We start from the raw sequence: 15,594 nt of genomic DNA on the forward strand, positions 1-15,594 counted from the left end.
CAGGCTAAACACTACCTCACTCTACCCAAGTTTCCTTTGTTATTGCTTTTCCTTTCTCTTGTAAATACAGTAAAGATCCTCCCATCATAGTGTCCTTTATTAATGTTCTTCCTTCCCTCCTTCCACAGGCTAAACACTATAATAGATGTCACCGGTGCCTCATCCTACCACGGGTTCCTGCCGGTGCTGGTGAGGTCCTGCATCACCACCCTCACCGCACCCTCCCCGCCGGTGCCCAACCCCTTCCCTGCACCCCTGGCGACGGCGCTCTTTTCGTTCCTCTACCACCTGGCTAGCTATGAGGCTGGGGGGGAGGCGCTCGTGTCTTGTGGCATGATGGAGTCTCTCATCTCAGTCGTCAACTGGAAAGGGACGGAGCCGGATCACATCACGGTAAGGCTCACTACCTCCTGATTTTGTTTACCATGTTTTCTTACGTCAGTCAATGTGTGATTTTCCACTATCAAAATCCTCCTCCTTACTGATAGTTTTAGAGTTAGCTGTACGGAGAACCAATTAATATGTATCGTCACCCTCGTAAACAAAGTACCTGTCATTTTTTGTCTAAATCAATTTTTTTTACCATGTAGCGCACCTTTTGGTTGAGTTGTCTTTGTCATTCTTGTGTGTGACTGTTTTTAAATTTGCCTTTGCTTTTCTGTCCATGATATATAAATTACAAAAATGACTTTCTTTTCAATTTCCCTTGTAGTAGAAAAAATTACCTAGGCAGTTTGTTTATGAAGGTGGCGCAGTCTTGTCTTGCCTCCACTTAAAAATTCTCCTCCCTTTGTCTTGCCTCCACCTGAAAGTGCTCTCATTATTTTCCATGTTATCATATGATTCAAAAACTATCTAGAACTTCCTCTTTGCTAGTAGTTTTAGATTTAGCTGTGCAGAGACTTAATTATTTGAGGACTACATGTGTATTATATTTTAAGATCGTAACATAATTATATGGACCTTGATTGTCATGCTGCCACTCAGAATTTATCTAATTTTCTTTCCAGTTTGTGACCCGAGCCGTGAGAGTGATTGACCTCATCACCAATCTTGACATGCATGCCTTCCAGTCCCATGGCGGCCTGAATGCCTTCACCAAGCGGCTGGAGGTGAGGACAAGGCTGATGGCCGTGCTATAATCTATTAATTTTCTTTACATGAGAGAAGAAAGCATTCAAGACTAAACATGAATGAAAGAGAAAAAATATACCCGCAAAAACTAATGATCCCCAAAAGGAGAAGTGGTTGAGAGGATGCTGTTGATGCTTGAGCTGCGGGATCATGTTTCTTAACGGTCCCTCTAAGCGAGAAAAATGAGAAAAATCATCACTCACGCAAACCATTTCATAATATATACCAACGCATCTGTGATCAGTTTATGCATCATCTATTTTTGGGGGTTTATATCTTTGAAAAAATTTGACCCATCACTGCTACCGGGTTAAGAAGTAGTCAAGGGCAAATAGAAGCATAAAGAATGGAATAAAAGACTTTAGAAACTACTGCATCTCAAAGGGTAAAGTGTTAGGGAATTTTAAAAGAATATTCAGAAACATTTTGTCCTGTGCATGATAAGCTACTAACGAACCCTTCCCTGCGTTCTTTCAGGTTGAGGTGGAGGAGTGCCGAAAAGAGCAGCCCTTCGTCATAAATCTCCCGGCACCGCTAGCCGAGGGCGACGCACCGAGTGCCCCCACGGAGGCCACACAGCAGCCCTCAGGCGGTGCGGAGGAACCCCTGGACACAGCCGATACCACAGAAGTGCCTGACGCTGCCACACACTCCCCCATGGACACCACCCCGGCCCCCGCACCCACCGAGGAGGCACCCCAGACCTCCTACACCGCCCAACCAAGCACGTCTTCTGCCATGGAGGTTCCGTCGGCATCTGCGCAGCCAGACTACAGCGAGGCCAAGACCGGGCTCTCGTGTCTCCCCCAGCGTGCCGCCCTGATCAAGTCCATGCTCAATTTCCTGAAGAAGGCCATTCAGGAGCCCGGGTTCAGTGAGAGCATGAGGCACCTGATGGAGGGGTCCCTGCCGGCCTCCCTCAAGCATATCATCAGCAACGCGGAGTACTACGGCGCGTCGCTCTTCCTTCTGGCGACGGACGTGGTCACCGTGTATGTGTTTGGGGAGCCCTCGCTGCTCTCCTCACTCCAGGACAACGGCCTCACTGATGTTGTCCTCCACGCCCTGCTGGTCAAGGATGTGAGTGTGATGATGTTAATTGTAAAGTGTAATCTTCTATTCCCCAGTATCTTTTTTTTTCCTTTCATAATCTGTCTCCTCCCTTCCTCCCTCATCTCCTCTCCTTTCATTAATTCCTAGTATCTTTATTTTTTTCCATAAATACTAACTCCTCTCTTCCCTTCCTCACCCTTCCTTCCCCTTCTTTCCTGTAACCTATTCTCCATAACTGCTAACTTTCCTCTCTTCCTTGTTCCTCTGTTCCCTTCATTGCAAATACCTTTACTCTTTGCACTGCTGCCAACTCTCCTCTCCTTGCAGGCATCCCTTCCCTTCCTTTCTTTCTTCCATATTCCAAGACAAAGATTTTTAACAAACTACCTTTTCTGTCCATTACTTCTGCTTCTACTTTTTCTTTGCCATTTTTGTTTAATGTACTTACATTCCACCATGCTCTCCTCTCGTATCGGTCATCCTTCTCCCTTCCTTTCTCTCATATTCCAAGACAAAGATTGTTAACAGACTACCTTCTCTGTCCCTAACTTCTGCTTCTACTTTTTCTTATTCTTTTTTGTTTAATGTACTTGCGTTCCACTATCCTCTCCTTTCCTATCGGTCATCCTTCTCCCTTCCTTTCTCTCATATTCCAAGACAAAGATTGTTAACAGACTACCTTCCCTGTCCCTAACTTCTGCTTCTACTTTTTCTTATTCTTTTTTGTTTAATGTACTTGCGTTCCACTATCCTCTCCTTTCCTATCGGTCATCCTTCTCCCTTCCTTTCTCTCATATTCCAAGACAAAGATTACTAATGACCAACCCTCTTGTCTCCTTCAGGTCCCAGCCACAAGGGAGGTTCTGGGCTCCCTTCCAAATGTCTTCAGTGCCCTGTGCCTCAACTCCCGGGGCCTGACAGCTTTCGTGGCCTGCAAGCCCTTCGAGAGACTCTTCAAGGTGCTGCTCTCCCCCGACTACCTGATAGCGATGAGGCGAAGGCGCTCCTCTGATCCGATGGGGGACACGGCCTCCAACTTGGGCAACGCCATGGATGAGCTCATGAGACACCAACCCAGCCTCAAGTCCAAGGCTATGAAGGCTATTGTCAAGGTGGGTTGTGGGCAAGGTGTCGGGGAGTTAGGTCAGGTCAGGGAGTGGTATGATGAGGGTAATGTGTATGTGTGTGGAGTGGACTTGAGTTGATTGGTGAGTGGTTTGGGATGAGTTGGATTCTAGTGGGTTGGCTCAGGTCAGGTTAGGTCAGGGAGTGGTATGATGATGGTAATGTGTATGTGTGTGGAGTGGACTTGAGTTGATTGGTGAGTGGTTTGGGATGAGTTGGATTCTATTGGGTTGGGGTGGGTCAGGTTAGGTCAGGGAGTGGTATGATGAGGGTAATGTGTATGTGTGTGGAGTGGACTTGAGCTGATTGGTGAGTGGTTTGGGATGAGTTGGATTCTAGTGGGTTGGGGTGGGTTGGCTCAAGTCAGGTTAGGTCAGGGAGTGGTATGATGAGGGTAATATTTATGTGTGTGGAGTGGACTTGAGTTGATTGATGTGAACACACTTCGCTGGAATAATTTCTTCCTCTAATTCAGTGGTTCCCAACTTGGGGGTTGAGGAAGATTGTCTGGGGGGGCCACAAAGTCCTCCTAGAAATGACTTGAGAGAATGATTTTTAACCTGTCCACTGCGATTGGCACAAATTTGGCTTTCACTGGTAGCCTGGTCACATGTACTCCCAGGTCTTTCTCTGCCTCTGTGGTGGATAGTGGAGTGTTCCCATGTGGTATTGGTATGCTGGATCTCCCCTCCCAAGGTGCATGACTATATTTTTCTTCATTGAATTGTAGCAGCCACCTTTTGTTCCATTCCTGTAGCTTGGTGATATCTTCTTTTAGGAAATCCGCAGTCAAGGGGTTAAAAATTTCTGTAAAACGAAGTACTGATATCAGAGGGTCAAGCAGGTTTCAGAATACAGGGAAGGGGGTCGCTAGCTCTGGAACATTGGGAACCACTGCTTTAACCCATTCCAAGTATTTGCCTAGTTGTATTTACCTAGTTGTAGTTTTACAGGGCCTGGGCTTATGCTCGTGTGGTCCCGTCTCTGTATCTGTATTTGTCCATCTTTTCCTTAAAGTTTTGCACACTTCACCGATACTACATCCTCACTTAGTCTGTTCCAAACCTCTATATTACTTTGTGGGAAGCTATATTTCCTTATGTCTCTCAAGCATCTTCCTTTCCTCAATGTTTTACTGTGCTTCTGTGTGAAAAGCTGTAGGTCTTGACATCAGAGAGCCCTAAGTGTCTGAGAATAGTGTCTGAATGTTGCCCTCTGCCCTCACAGCTGCTGGAGGAGGTGTGCCTGCTGGGGAGCGACACTCACTACATCTGCTGGAAGACGCCCCCAAAACACGAAGCTTCCCCGGCCCCAGTGTCCAGGTTGGTGGCGGTGGATGTTGGTCTCGTTCGCTCCTTTTTTTCATTTTTATTTTTTATTTTGTCATTCTCTAAGTTTTCTTTGTCCCCGTTTTCCTTTTTCATTTTCTATCTTTCTTTGTCTTTATCTTTTCCATTATATATCTTTTCTTTGTCTTTTTCTTTTTCATTCTGTTTTTTCTTTGTTCCTTTCCTTTATCATTTTGTTCTTTCCCTTTTCATTTTGTCTTTTCTTTGTTCTTTCCTGTTTCATTTTGTCTTTTCTTTGTTCTTTCCTGTTTCATTTTGTCTTTTCTTTGTTCTTTCCCTTTTCATTTTGTCTTTTCTTTGTTCTTTCCTGTTTCATTTTGTCTTTTCTTTGTTCTTTCCCTTTTCATTTTGTCTTTTCTTTGTTCTTTCCTTTTTCATTCTGTCTTTTCTTTGTTCTTTCCCTTTTCATTTTGTCTTTTCTTTGTTCTTTCCCTTTTCATTCTGTCTTTTCTTTGTTCTTTCCTTTTTCATTCTGTCTTTTCTTTGTTCTTTCCCTTTTCATTTTGTCTTTTCTTTGTTCTTTCCCTTTTCCATTGTTTTCTTTGTCCCTTCTTTCCTTTTTCATTGTCTTTTCTTTGTCCTTTCCTCATTCACTCTATCTCTGTCCTTTTCTTTGTCCTTTCTCATTTATCATTCTCCATCTTCAAAATGTCCTTTCCTTCACTTTACTCATTTTCTTCCCTTTGGTACATATATATTTTCTTTTAATTATCCACTTTTCTCACTGAACTCATTATTCTCTTTCATTCTCAAATCAATTCTCAAATCAACTTTAAAAAAAAATATCACATGCCAGTCTAGAAATTTTTGCATCTCCATTTTTTTTCCCCTTGAGCTGCTTCTTCCTTTACTGTGAAAAAAATGATGGCTTGTAAGATGGGACTTCATTACTAGAATCTCAGGTATATACACTTTAACACTTCTTATGTATTTCTTTTTTTATATTGGAGTAACATTTTTTTTTTTATATACAACTTGCACTTTTTATTTATTTTTCTCTATACAACAAATGCTTTCTATTAATTTTCTATATAACTAACACCTATTTTTTTTTTCATTGGAGGAACATTTTAATTTTTTTATACAACTTATGCTTTTTATTTATTTTTCTCTATACAACAAATGCTTTCTATGAATTTTCTTCTATATAACTAACACCTATTTTTTTTCATTGAAGTAACATTTTTATTTTTTTTATACAACTTATGCTTTTTATTTATTTTTCTCTATACAACAAATGCTTTCTATTAATTTTCTTCTATATAACTAACACCTATTTTTTTTTTTCATTGGCGTAACATTTTTATTTTTTTTATACAACTTATGCTTTTTATTTATTTTTCTCTATACAACAAATGCTTTCTATTAATTTTCTTATTTACAACTAACACCTTCTATTTATTTTCTTCTCTATAACTAACTCATTTATTTTTTTCTATACAACTAACACCATTTATTTTTTCTATATAACTAACACTATCTTTTTCGCTACATCGAACACTTCATTATTTTCAACTCACTCACTCATTCTTTCTGGTCCCGTAGAAGCACAAATGACAACTCAAGCGACGAGGAGGAGGAGGACGACGAGGAGAGGGACGGAGGTGTAGCCGGACCCTCAGTGACCCCAGGGCAGCGCGAGGACGTGGCCTTGTCCGAGAACACGCCGGGGGAGAAGCGGCCAGTGCCTCTCGTTGACTATGTTCTCAACGTCATGAAGTTTGTCGACGCCATCCTCAGCAACAACTCCACAGATGACCACTGCAAGGAGTTCGTCACACAGAAGGGCCTCGTCCCCCTACTGGGCATCTTGGGCCTGCCTAATCTCCCCATTGACTTTCCCGTGTCCCAGGCGTGTCAGTCAGTGGCCTCTGTCTGCAAGTCTATACTGGTAAGGGGGTGGTGGTGTAAGGGATGGTAACTGTCATGGGGATGTGTTACTTGAGTTCAGTATGCAAGTCTATACTAGTAAGGAAGTGTTGAGGGGTGGTAGCTTGGGGATGTTACATGTGTTGATGTTTGATGAGTGTTAGGTTAGGTAGACACCATGACAGAACTTCAATTAAACTTCAATTAATGTATAAAATGTAGTATTATAGAGTGATGAATGCTAAGCTAAAATATTGTCTTCATGATGTACTTTCTCCCCTCAGAACCTTGCCCATGAGAGTGGTGTCCTACAGAGGGGCCTTCACTGCCTCAATGAGAAGCTGGAGGCCCTGGCTCCCCTGCACCAGCCCCTGCCATCCCCGGGTGGCTCGGTGCTGCTGCGGGAGTTGGCCTCAGCGCCCAGCCCCGGCGAGGCCACGGCCTTCCCACAGGCCACGCCGCTGCTGCACACGCTGAGCGCCGTGCACGCCTATATCATGATGCTAGTCCATGTGTGTCGCACCGGACAGACGGAGATTAGGCAGGTGTCCATCAACCAGTGGGGCACCGAGCTGGGCCTGAGGGTGCTGGCCGGCCTTACCCAGCTCTACACGTCCCTGGTCTGGGAGTCCACCGTGCTGCTGGCCCTTTGCTCTGATGATGCCCTGCCCGCTGGCTGCCTCTTTGGCAAGGAGGACACAGACAAGCTGCTGCCGCCAGACCTCAGGGTGAGTACAGGGGTGGAATGGTATCTATATATATTTATTTACATTCTTGACATCCTCATGAATGGTCAAAACTGTAAATACTTTTTGCATTTCAAAGCTTGTCCAGTATAATTATTTTTCCGACAGTGTCAATGGTTTACACTGCTGTCAGAAGCTCAGCTGAAATAAGGATATTTCACATGTACATTTTGTCTTGAATAACTTGAGTAATTAAATTTAAAATCAAAATGGGAACACTTTATTATTATTATTTTATTTATTTATGTGTGTGTGTGTGTGTGTGTGTGTGTGTGTGTGTAAGGAGACTAACCAAATACATAAAAAAATATATAGAAATGGCTCCAATATACTCCTAAAAAAAAAAAAAAAAAATGCTAATCAAGAAACCAGAAGACAATGATACAAACTGCAAAGTGTGTTTCAGGGGCAAGAAAAAATAGTAGTGACAAATAACCAATGGCTTACTCTCCCTCGCAGACTGAGGATGGCGGGCGCAGCGAGGCCGTGGCCATGGAGGTGACAGAGACTGACGTGAAGGGCGCCAGCGGGAGCAGTACAGGAGGTCTCGGTGAGGACGGCAGTGCAGAGAGCCCCACACGCCAGCAGTCCGCCGCCACACAGCACCAGATGAAGCTGATCAAGCCTCTCCTGTCCTCGGCCTCCAGGCTGGGCAAGGCGCTGGCTGAGCTCTTTGGCCTCTTGGTGAAGGTGAGTTCCCTGGACAGTTAAGGGTTGTTGAGGCACTGCTGTGGTATGAAAAAATATTGATAGAGTGAGTAGACAAACTATGACCATTATGTCCAAGCTGAAAAGTATGTTAGAAAAGTATCCATTCTGTTCGTATTAGTATGTGAAATATAACTGGATCAACTAGGATAAAGTATGATAGAGAAGTAGTAGAGGTATTTATGAACTTGATCATGTTATTAGAGGTATATAAACAAAGAAATACATTAGTTGTGTGATCATTTTGCTGCCTGCACACCCATATATCTGTGTGTTAAACATAAATGCATAAAACACGCATATATGCATAAATGAGTATGCATTTATAAATCCGCAAAATAAATAAAAAATACATAAATAAATACAGAAAGAACATAAATACATAAAATCAATAAATACCTAAAGTTCATAAAAAAAATCGATCACTCGTGTCATTTTATTGCCGAGGTGCTGTTTTAACCCACTCTGTGTACCCCCATAGCTGTGCGTTGGGTCACCACTGCGTCAGCGCCGAGGGCAGCAGGTGGCGGCCCCCATCACCCCGCCGTCAGCCTCAGCACGGGCCGTAGCCTCAGCGCTGGCCCACCTCCTCTACGCCGGCCTCTCCTGGACACCACCGCCGGCCTCCCCTGTGCCCAAGTTCCGCCTGACCTTCCTCATCTGCTCCGTCAGGTTCACCAATCCCATGCTCTTCGACGACAAGAAGATGCCATACCATCTCATGCTGCAGTACTTTGCTTCCTCACAGGGCCTCAGAGGTATGGGCTAGGCGAGTGTGTTGATGTGAAGTCGAGTGGAGTGAGCCATTTTTCTCACTGATCCATTTCTGCCTCAAAGAAAGTAGGAGAAAGTGTGAGAAGAATTTACTGTCCTACAAGATCTCAGAGGTTGAAATCTTGTATTCTAAAGGGATCTCAGTTGAGGATTTGTCTCATTATACTTTCTCTGCCCTATGCTTTGTTTGGATCTGTGTAAGTTATGTGAAAAAGAGCTCTAGAGAGTAGGTGAGTGTGATGAGAATTTACTGTCCTACAAAATGTCAGAGGTAGAAATCTTGTATTCTAAAGGGATCTCAGTTGAGGATTTGTCTCATCATACTTTTGCTGCCCTATGATTTGTTTGAAACTGTGTAAGTTATGTGAAAAAGAGCTCTAGAAAGAAGTCTTGTATGTTAAAAGGTACACAGTCAGGGATTAGTCTTATCGTTGTTTTTCTGCCTTAAAAAGAAAGTAGGAGAGAGTGTTAGAATTTGTCATTATTACTGTTATTAATGTTTATTTTATATTTGTCAACTTTTTAGGTCTACGAATTTTAAGTTAGATTATTACTTTTTATATTTGTTTTGTACTTTATCATTATTGTTTATTTATTTTTATTTATTTCTGTTCCAGCGTTCTTCGACACCTTTGAGTGGGCCATCAGCGCCGGGGGTCAGGACGGCTTAGACTCTGGGGAGCTGCCGGAGGGGACGGGGGAGTTCCTGGATACGTGGCTCTTCCTGCTGGAGAGGCTGGTCAACCCCCGCACCATGCTGGACTCACCCAACTCACTCCCCGCCAAGTCCTCTCAGCCGGGCTACCAACCCTTCAGTCCACTTAAGTTCCTCATCCACATTCAGAAGGTGAGAGAAGAAGTTGTGATGAATGTTGCCAGATTGTCACACTCAGAACATTGCCATTTATCAGTTTCAGACCCAAAACTGTCATAGCCAAACAAGTAATGAGAAGTTGTGATGAACATTGCCAGATTGTCACACTCAGAACATTGCCATTTATCAGTTTCAGACCCAAAACTGTCATAGCCAAGCGAGTAATGATTCTTTTTGCATTGTGGTTGTTTTGTAGCTATGATAGTGTAGAAAGACTTATCTATTGCTATCATCTATCATCAGCATTGTCTTTTTAATGTCAGATTTTCCTATAATCTCTTATGTGTTCAATTGGTTGATGATAAAAGTCTGCATTTGAAGCCACGACAAAGCTCTGGAAAAAGAAGAAAAGTGACATGTCCCTTTTTATTACATGGTTATTGGGAGCTTATTTTTCTGTCCACCACAGGCTGCATTTGAAAGCACTGATGAAGCTCTGTAACAAGAAAAAAAAATTGAAATACCTGTTTATTTTACATTGTTATTTGAAGCATTTTTTCCACTTCCCACAGGAAAAAAATGTAAAACTCTCCTTTTTCTTACAGTGTATTTGAACCCTTTTTTTCTGTCTCCCTCAGGCTGCGTTTGAAGCCGTGATGAAGCTCTGGAACAAGAAGCCGCTCAAGTCTTATGGCGTGCGGATCTCAGAGACCGTGCTGGTGATCCTCTGCTCCATCATCAAGGGCGAGGCCATCATCAACGAGCGCCTCGCCAAGGAGAAGGAGAACACCACCACCACCACCACGGCCACCACCACCAGCACCACCACCACCACCATCGCCGCCAGCACCACCACCACCACCACCACCACTGCAGCACCAGCAACTACCAGCACCGCCACTACTGCAGTCGCCACGGCACCAACCACCACTGGCACCACCACGACTACTGCCACGCCAGCAGGCACCACCACCACCACAGTAACCACCCCTGCCACCACCACCACAGCCACCACCAGTGCCTCAGCAGCCGCCGATTGGGGTGTGACATTACCAGCGGACGCCAGCGGACAGGCGGCGCCACAAGCTGCAGACCCTGAGCACCTCCAAGCCCTGATGGACATGGGTTTCGCCAGAGAGAGGTGCCTTGAGGCCATCGCACAGACACACACGCTGCAGCAGGCCACTGAGTACCTCCTCATGAACCTGGACCCAGCCACAGGGGTGAGTATAGAAGGTGGGAGTGAGGGGATGAGTCAATGCAGCTTTTAACCTGGTAGCAGCGACGGGCCAAATTTGTGGCTTTACTGTGTATCAGCGACGGGCCAAATTTTTACCATGATATAAACCCCCCAAAATAGATGATGCATAAACTGATCACAAATGCGTTGATATATATTATGAAATGGTTTGCGTGAGTGATGATTTATTCTCATTTTTCTCGCTTAGAGGGCCCTTTAAGAAACATGATCCCCGCAGCTACCAGGTTAAAAGAGTTGGGTCGGTATTCTTAAACATTTCTGCGCCCAAGTTTTCATAGGCGTTTTGGGCATTTCATTGTGTAGTTCTGTGACCCTGGTTTGACCCTTCTACATTAAGTGAACATGAAAAGACTCATGAAAACTTGACTAATCTCCAATATTTTTTTATTTATTTATTTATTATTTTTTTTTTTACAACAAAGGAGATGGCTCAAGGGCAACAAAAAGAGTGCAAAAAAAAAAAGCCCACTACTTGCCGCTCCCATAATAAATAAAAGTAAAGAGTGGCCAAAAGAGTGGTCAATTTCGGGTGGAGACGTGTCTTGATTTGGGAATACTTGATTTGAGAGCCGAAAGCATCTGATTATATGGCTCTGAGTATCAAGGAAAATGTATATGCAGCACCAGTTGTTTCCGTGGTATTAATAAGCAACCTTGCCTCGTGTCCTAACAGGTGGTTGGCTCAGGGGTCATGGAGCTCACTGAAGAGGACCAGATGCTTCAGGCCATTGCCATGTCCCTCGGCGAGAACGTACAAGTGTCTGGGGGCAGTGGCAGTGGTAGTGGAGGTGTTGGCAGCACCGTCGCAGCCGCAGCCGCAGCCGCAGTTGCCGCCTCCACCAGTCTCCGCTGCAGCACCCCCAAGACTCCGCCAGCACCCCTCAAGGAGATGGACGACGAACCGCTCAGCAAAGAGACACTTGGTGAGTTGTAATCCTCTGTCGGCCTTGGGTAATGGTGCTAGAGGAAGTTGTGTTGTTTTGTTGACCCTTAAGAGTGCTTCATTGAATGGGGTGTGGCAGACTTGTTGTAAATGATGTTGAAGGAATGCCCAAGGAAGAGAGAGCTTGGAAAATGTGTGCTAGTTTGGTTTTATGGAGAGATATTAAGCAGTTTATTATTATTCAAACCGATCTCAAGGGAATGGCTGAGGGAGGGAGAGCTTGTGAAACGTGTGTTGGCTCTTGCCCACTCTAGTTAATGTTGGTATAGAGAGATACTAAGCAGTTTGTAGGGAGTGGGGTCTGGGTGACTTATATTGTTAGAACTGATGCCGAGGGAATGGTCGAGGGAGGAAGAGCTAGTAATATGGGTATGTCCAGGGGTAGTTTAATGAGACGTGCACTGAACTTTGAGGTAGAGGGCAGAAGACCACCAGGAAGACCAAGGAGGACATGGAGAAGGGTGGTGGAGGAAGATATGAGGATGCCGAACATCATGGAAGAAATGGCTATGGACCGGCAACAGTGGAGGAGGCTCATATCCCGTCCAGCCCCATCATAGGGAATAAATGGACGTTAAACGATGATGATGATGATGTAGTTTAATGACCCTGATGGTAGTTTGATGAAGCTGTTGGTACCGTGAACTAACTAACGATGAGCATATGTGTGGAGTGACCAAGGCTTGCGAGATTGACAAACCATTAGCTTAGTTAGATCAGCCAGCCAGTCAGTTGGTTTAGATAAATTGCTTAGATAATATAGTCAAACTGTTTTCACATAACGTTACAGGGAAAGAATGATATGTTGAGTGGCCTAGGCTGGTTGCGTCGCTTCATGAAAAAAGAAAACAAAACACGAGAAATCAATTAACCTTCTTTTTGGTCCTTGGAAATAGTTAATCTAAAACCTCCTCTCGTTCCAGACCTGTTCAGCGAGTTTGTGCTGGAGGGTTGCCTGAGCCAGCTGGACGTGCAGCCCCAGATGGTGTACAAGGTGTGCGAGCTGCTCACCACCTGCGCTGTGAGGAACGGCGTGCAGTGGCGGGATCACATGCTCACCACACTTATCAACGAGGTAAGGGGTTGTACAGCATTTACTTATCTATTTATCTATTCAATATTTTACAGGAAAGGAAGCAACTCCTAAAAAAAGATGAAAGTAAAGAGTGACCATTCATTTTTGGGAGCTACTCTTCAAATACTGCTGCCGTCTAAGGGGTAATGTGGGAAATGGATGAGTTTAAGATACCGCCCTTTAATTCCTCCTCCTCGTGCCCACCACAGATCAGCAGCCAGGCGGAGCAGCTCTTCACCATCAACAGTCTGTCCACACAGGAGAAGGTGGACCTGCTCTGCACCTCACTCCTTGCCTCAAAGTTTGCCGTGCGCCTCCACCTCGTGACGCTGCTGTTTGAGGTGAGACATGGAAGCCCTGTGGTGAGTACTGAGCCAGATGGATCGAGCACTTTTTTACTGTCCCTCCCGGTCCCTTTCTCTCAGTTTGAGGAGGCAGTACAAGGGCTGTGGAAAAGAGTACTGCTAGAATGATGATAGTGTTCCTAGAAAGGGATGTTAAGTTTGAGTATTGTCTGAATAATTGCAATAGTTTTGTTTTGCTCTGATGCCTAGAATAAAGGAATGCATATTTTTAGTTGAGTAAGTAGCACAAGGGTACATTAACACACACACACACACACACAGAATAATATAGATACCTAAATATATAAAAAGCCCACTAATCACTTTGGATGAATGATAGTAAGGGAAGTAACATTGCAAGGAACTTTAAGAGCTTGTCAAATAATTATAATGGGAAGTGATTGAATTCAAGTACTTATGGACAATTCTGGCAAGTATGGGATCATGTGAGAAGAATTGAGGGAAAGAGAGCAAGCCAATGACAGTAAGGTATATATGGGAGATGATTGGGGTGTTGTTAGGCTATTTAAAAACCTTCCATGTCCTCACTTAACCCAGTAGCTGCAGGGATCATGTTTCTTAAAGGTCCCTCTAAGCGAGAATAATGAGAAAAATCATCACTTACGCAAACCATTTCATAATATATATATCAATGGATTTGTGATCAGTTTATGCATCATCTATTTTTTGGGGGTTTATATCATGGCAAAAAATTTGGCCCGTCGCTGCTTCCGGGTTAAGGGAAAGAGAGCAAGCCAATCACAGTGAGGTATATACGGGAGACGATTGGGGTGTTGCAAGGCTATTAAAAACCCTCCGATGTCCTCGCTCAATGATCTTGTCTTCACCAACAGGAGATGAAGACCGGGTGTGCCAAGGCCATGGAGCAGGCCGGGCTGGTCCACACCCTGACGGACCTCTTCATCATGACTCAGGGCGTGCTGGCAAGTGCCTCGTCCATCACCCCCACGCCAGCACCCCAGCCAGCCATCCCCTCACCGCAGGCCACTCCCTCACACACCAAGGACAAGGATAAGGACAAGGACAAGGACAAGGACAAGGATAAGGAGTCCACCGAAGGCTCAGGAACCCCCAAGTGGCTGTCGCCCGGCCTCCTCCTCCTAGACCTGTATGAGAAGCTGGCCATTGCTACCAAGAGGAGGGCAGCCGTGCATAAGGTGAGTCCTGTTCCTTTGGCTGAGTGGGTGGAGGAAGGTCTGAAGGTGTACTAGTATGAAGGAAAATGGGCAAGAAACAGATTTAAATGAAAAGAAATAAAGAAAATCAGAAATGTATGAAAAGTGGGGAAGAAAATGTATGAAAAGTAGGAAAGAAAATGTATGAAAAGTGGGGAAGAAAATGAGGAATGTGTGAAAAGTATGAAAGAAAATGAGGAATGTATCAAAAGTAGGAAAGGAAATGACGAATGTATGAAAAAATAGGAAAGTGTGAAAGAAAGCTTGAAAGTATGTTAGAAAAGTATTGAAGAAAGTATGTAGGAATGGAAGAAGAAAAGTATTGAAGAAAGTATGTAGGAATGGAAGAAGAAAAGTATTGAAGAAAGTACGTAGGAATGAAAGAAGAGTATAAAAGAAAAGTTTGAAAGTATATAAAGGAAAGCATAAGTAAATGTATGAAAGGATAACATGAAAGAATGTATGAAAGAAAATGAGTGTGAGAAAAAGTATATAAGAAAGTATGAAAGACACACAAGCTCTCTAAAAAGCTTTGATCTCAACTCATACAATACAAAGCTTCAGATGTCCAAACCTCTCACACAAAATATATCTATCCATCGAGTAAGCCTTGATCACCCGACACCTCATTCTTTCCCCCCAAATATGTAACCATGTGTGGAAATGGTTCGACATGAGCACCCTCAAGTGGTCCAAACCTCTCACACAAAATATATCTATCCATCGAGTAAGCCTTGATCACTCAACACCTCATTCTTTCCCCCCAGATATGTAACCATGTGTGGAAGTGGTTCGACATGAGCACCCTCAAGTGGTGCGCTTACTCTGCCAGCAATAACAAGACCATCAACGACGCCTACTGGGCCGGCGAGGCAAGCGTGCGCATCATCAATGGGCGCAGGAAATACACCATCCAGTTCCACTCCATGGTGCAGGTGAGGGATGCGGCTCAGTAACACTATCCTGGTACCATAACATTAACTCCTTGGATGTGTCTAGTGCTCGGGCTGGTTCATGAAAATTGTCCATTCTCCACAAAAAAAACATGAGTCATCTTACCATATTTAACACTACTACCTTATTTTTGTGTCTTTGTATTTCTCATATGACTCAAAAAATATAAACAATGCATACACTATGAAGGCATTACACAGTTTGTCAAAAAAAGCTAAATTTGGCACCACAGTTTGGGGGGAGGGTGTT

The 15,594-nt window shown here is 44.1% G+C and overlaps 1 protein-coding gene across 12 annotated transcripts in view; it reads left to right on the top strand.

The window, feature by feature from the left end:
- Positions 1–15,594, top strand: part of LOC127002701 (E3 ubiquitin-protein ligase HUWE1-like) — a 92,158-nt gene that overhangs the window by 30,546 nt on the left and 46,018 nt on the right. For 11 of the 12 annotated variants that reach the window (XM_050868768.1, XM_050868772.1, XM_050868766.1 and 8 more), the window contains exons 10-25: positions 129–393; positions 1,011–1,112; positions 1,612–2,214; positions 3,030–3,299; positions 4,540–4,634; positions 6,207–6,552; positions 6,815–7,258; positions 7,736–7,966; positions 8,466–8,742; positions 9,376–9,605; positions 10,211–10,795; positions 11,507–11,756; positions 12,700–12,851; positions 13,061–13,213; positions 14,050–14,373; positions 15,159–15,326. In XM_050868768.1, the coding sequence (XP_050724725.1) occupies positions 129–393; positions 1,011–1,112; positions 1,612–2,214; positions 3,030–3,299; positions 4,540–4,634; positions 6,207–6,552; positions 6,815–7,258; positions 7,736–7,966; positions 8,466–8,742; positions 9,376–9,605; positions 10,211–10,795; positions 11,507–11,756; positions 12,700–12,851; positions 13,061–13,213; positions 14,050–14,373; positions 15,159–15,326 (4,495 nt within the window). The remainder of the gene's footprint in view (positions 1–128; positions 394–1,010; positions 1,113–1,611; positions 2,215–3,029; positions 3,300–4,539; positions 4,635–6,206; positions 6,553–6,814; positions 7,259–7,735; positions 7,967–8,465; positions 8,743–9,375; positions 9,606–10,210; positions 10,796–11,506; positions 11,757–12,699; positions 12,852–13,060; positions 13,214–14,049; positions 14,374–15,158; positions 15,327–15,594) is intronic. The other variant, XM_050868775.1, reaches the window with a different exon arrangement.

This window comes from Eriocheir sinensis, chromosome 24 (assembly GCF_024679095.1).
Source record: "Eriocheir sinensis breed Jianghai 21 chromosome 24, ASM2467909v1, whole genome shotgun sequence".
NCBI lineage: Eukaryota > Metazoa > Arthropoda > Malacostraca > Decapoda > Varunidae > Eriocheir > Eriocheir sinensis.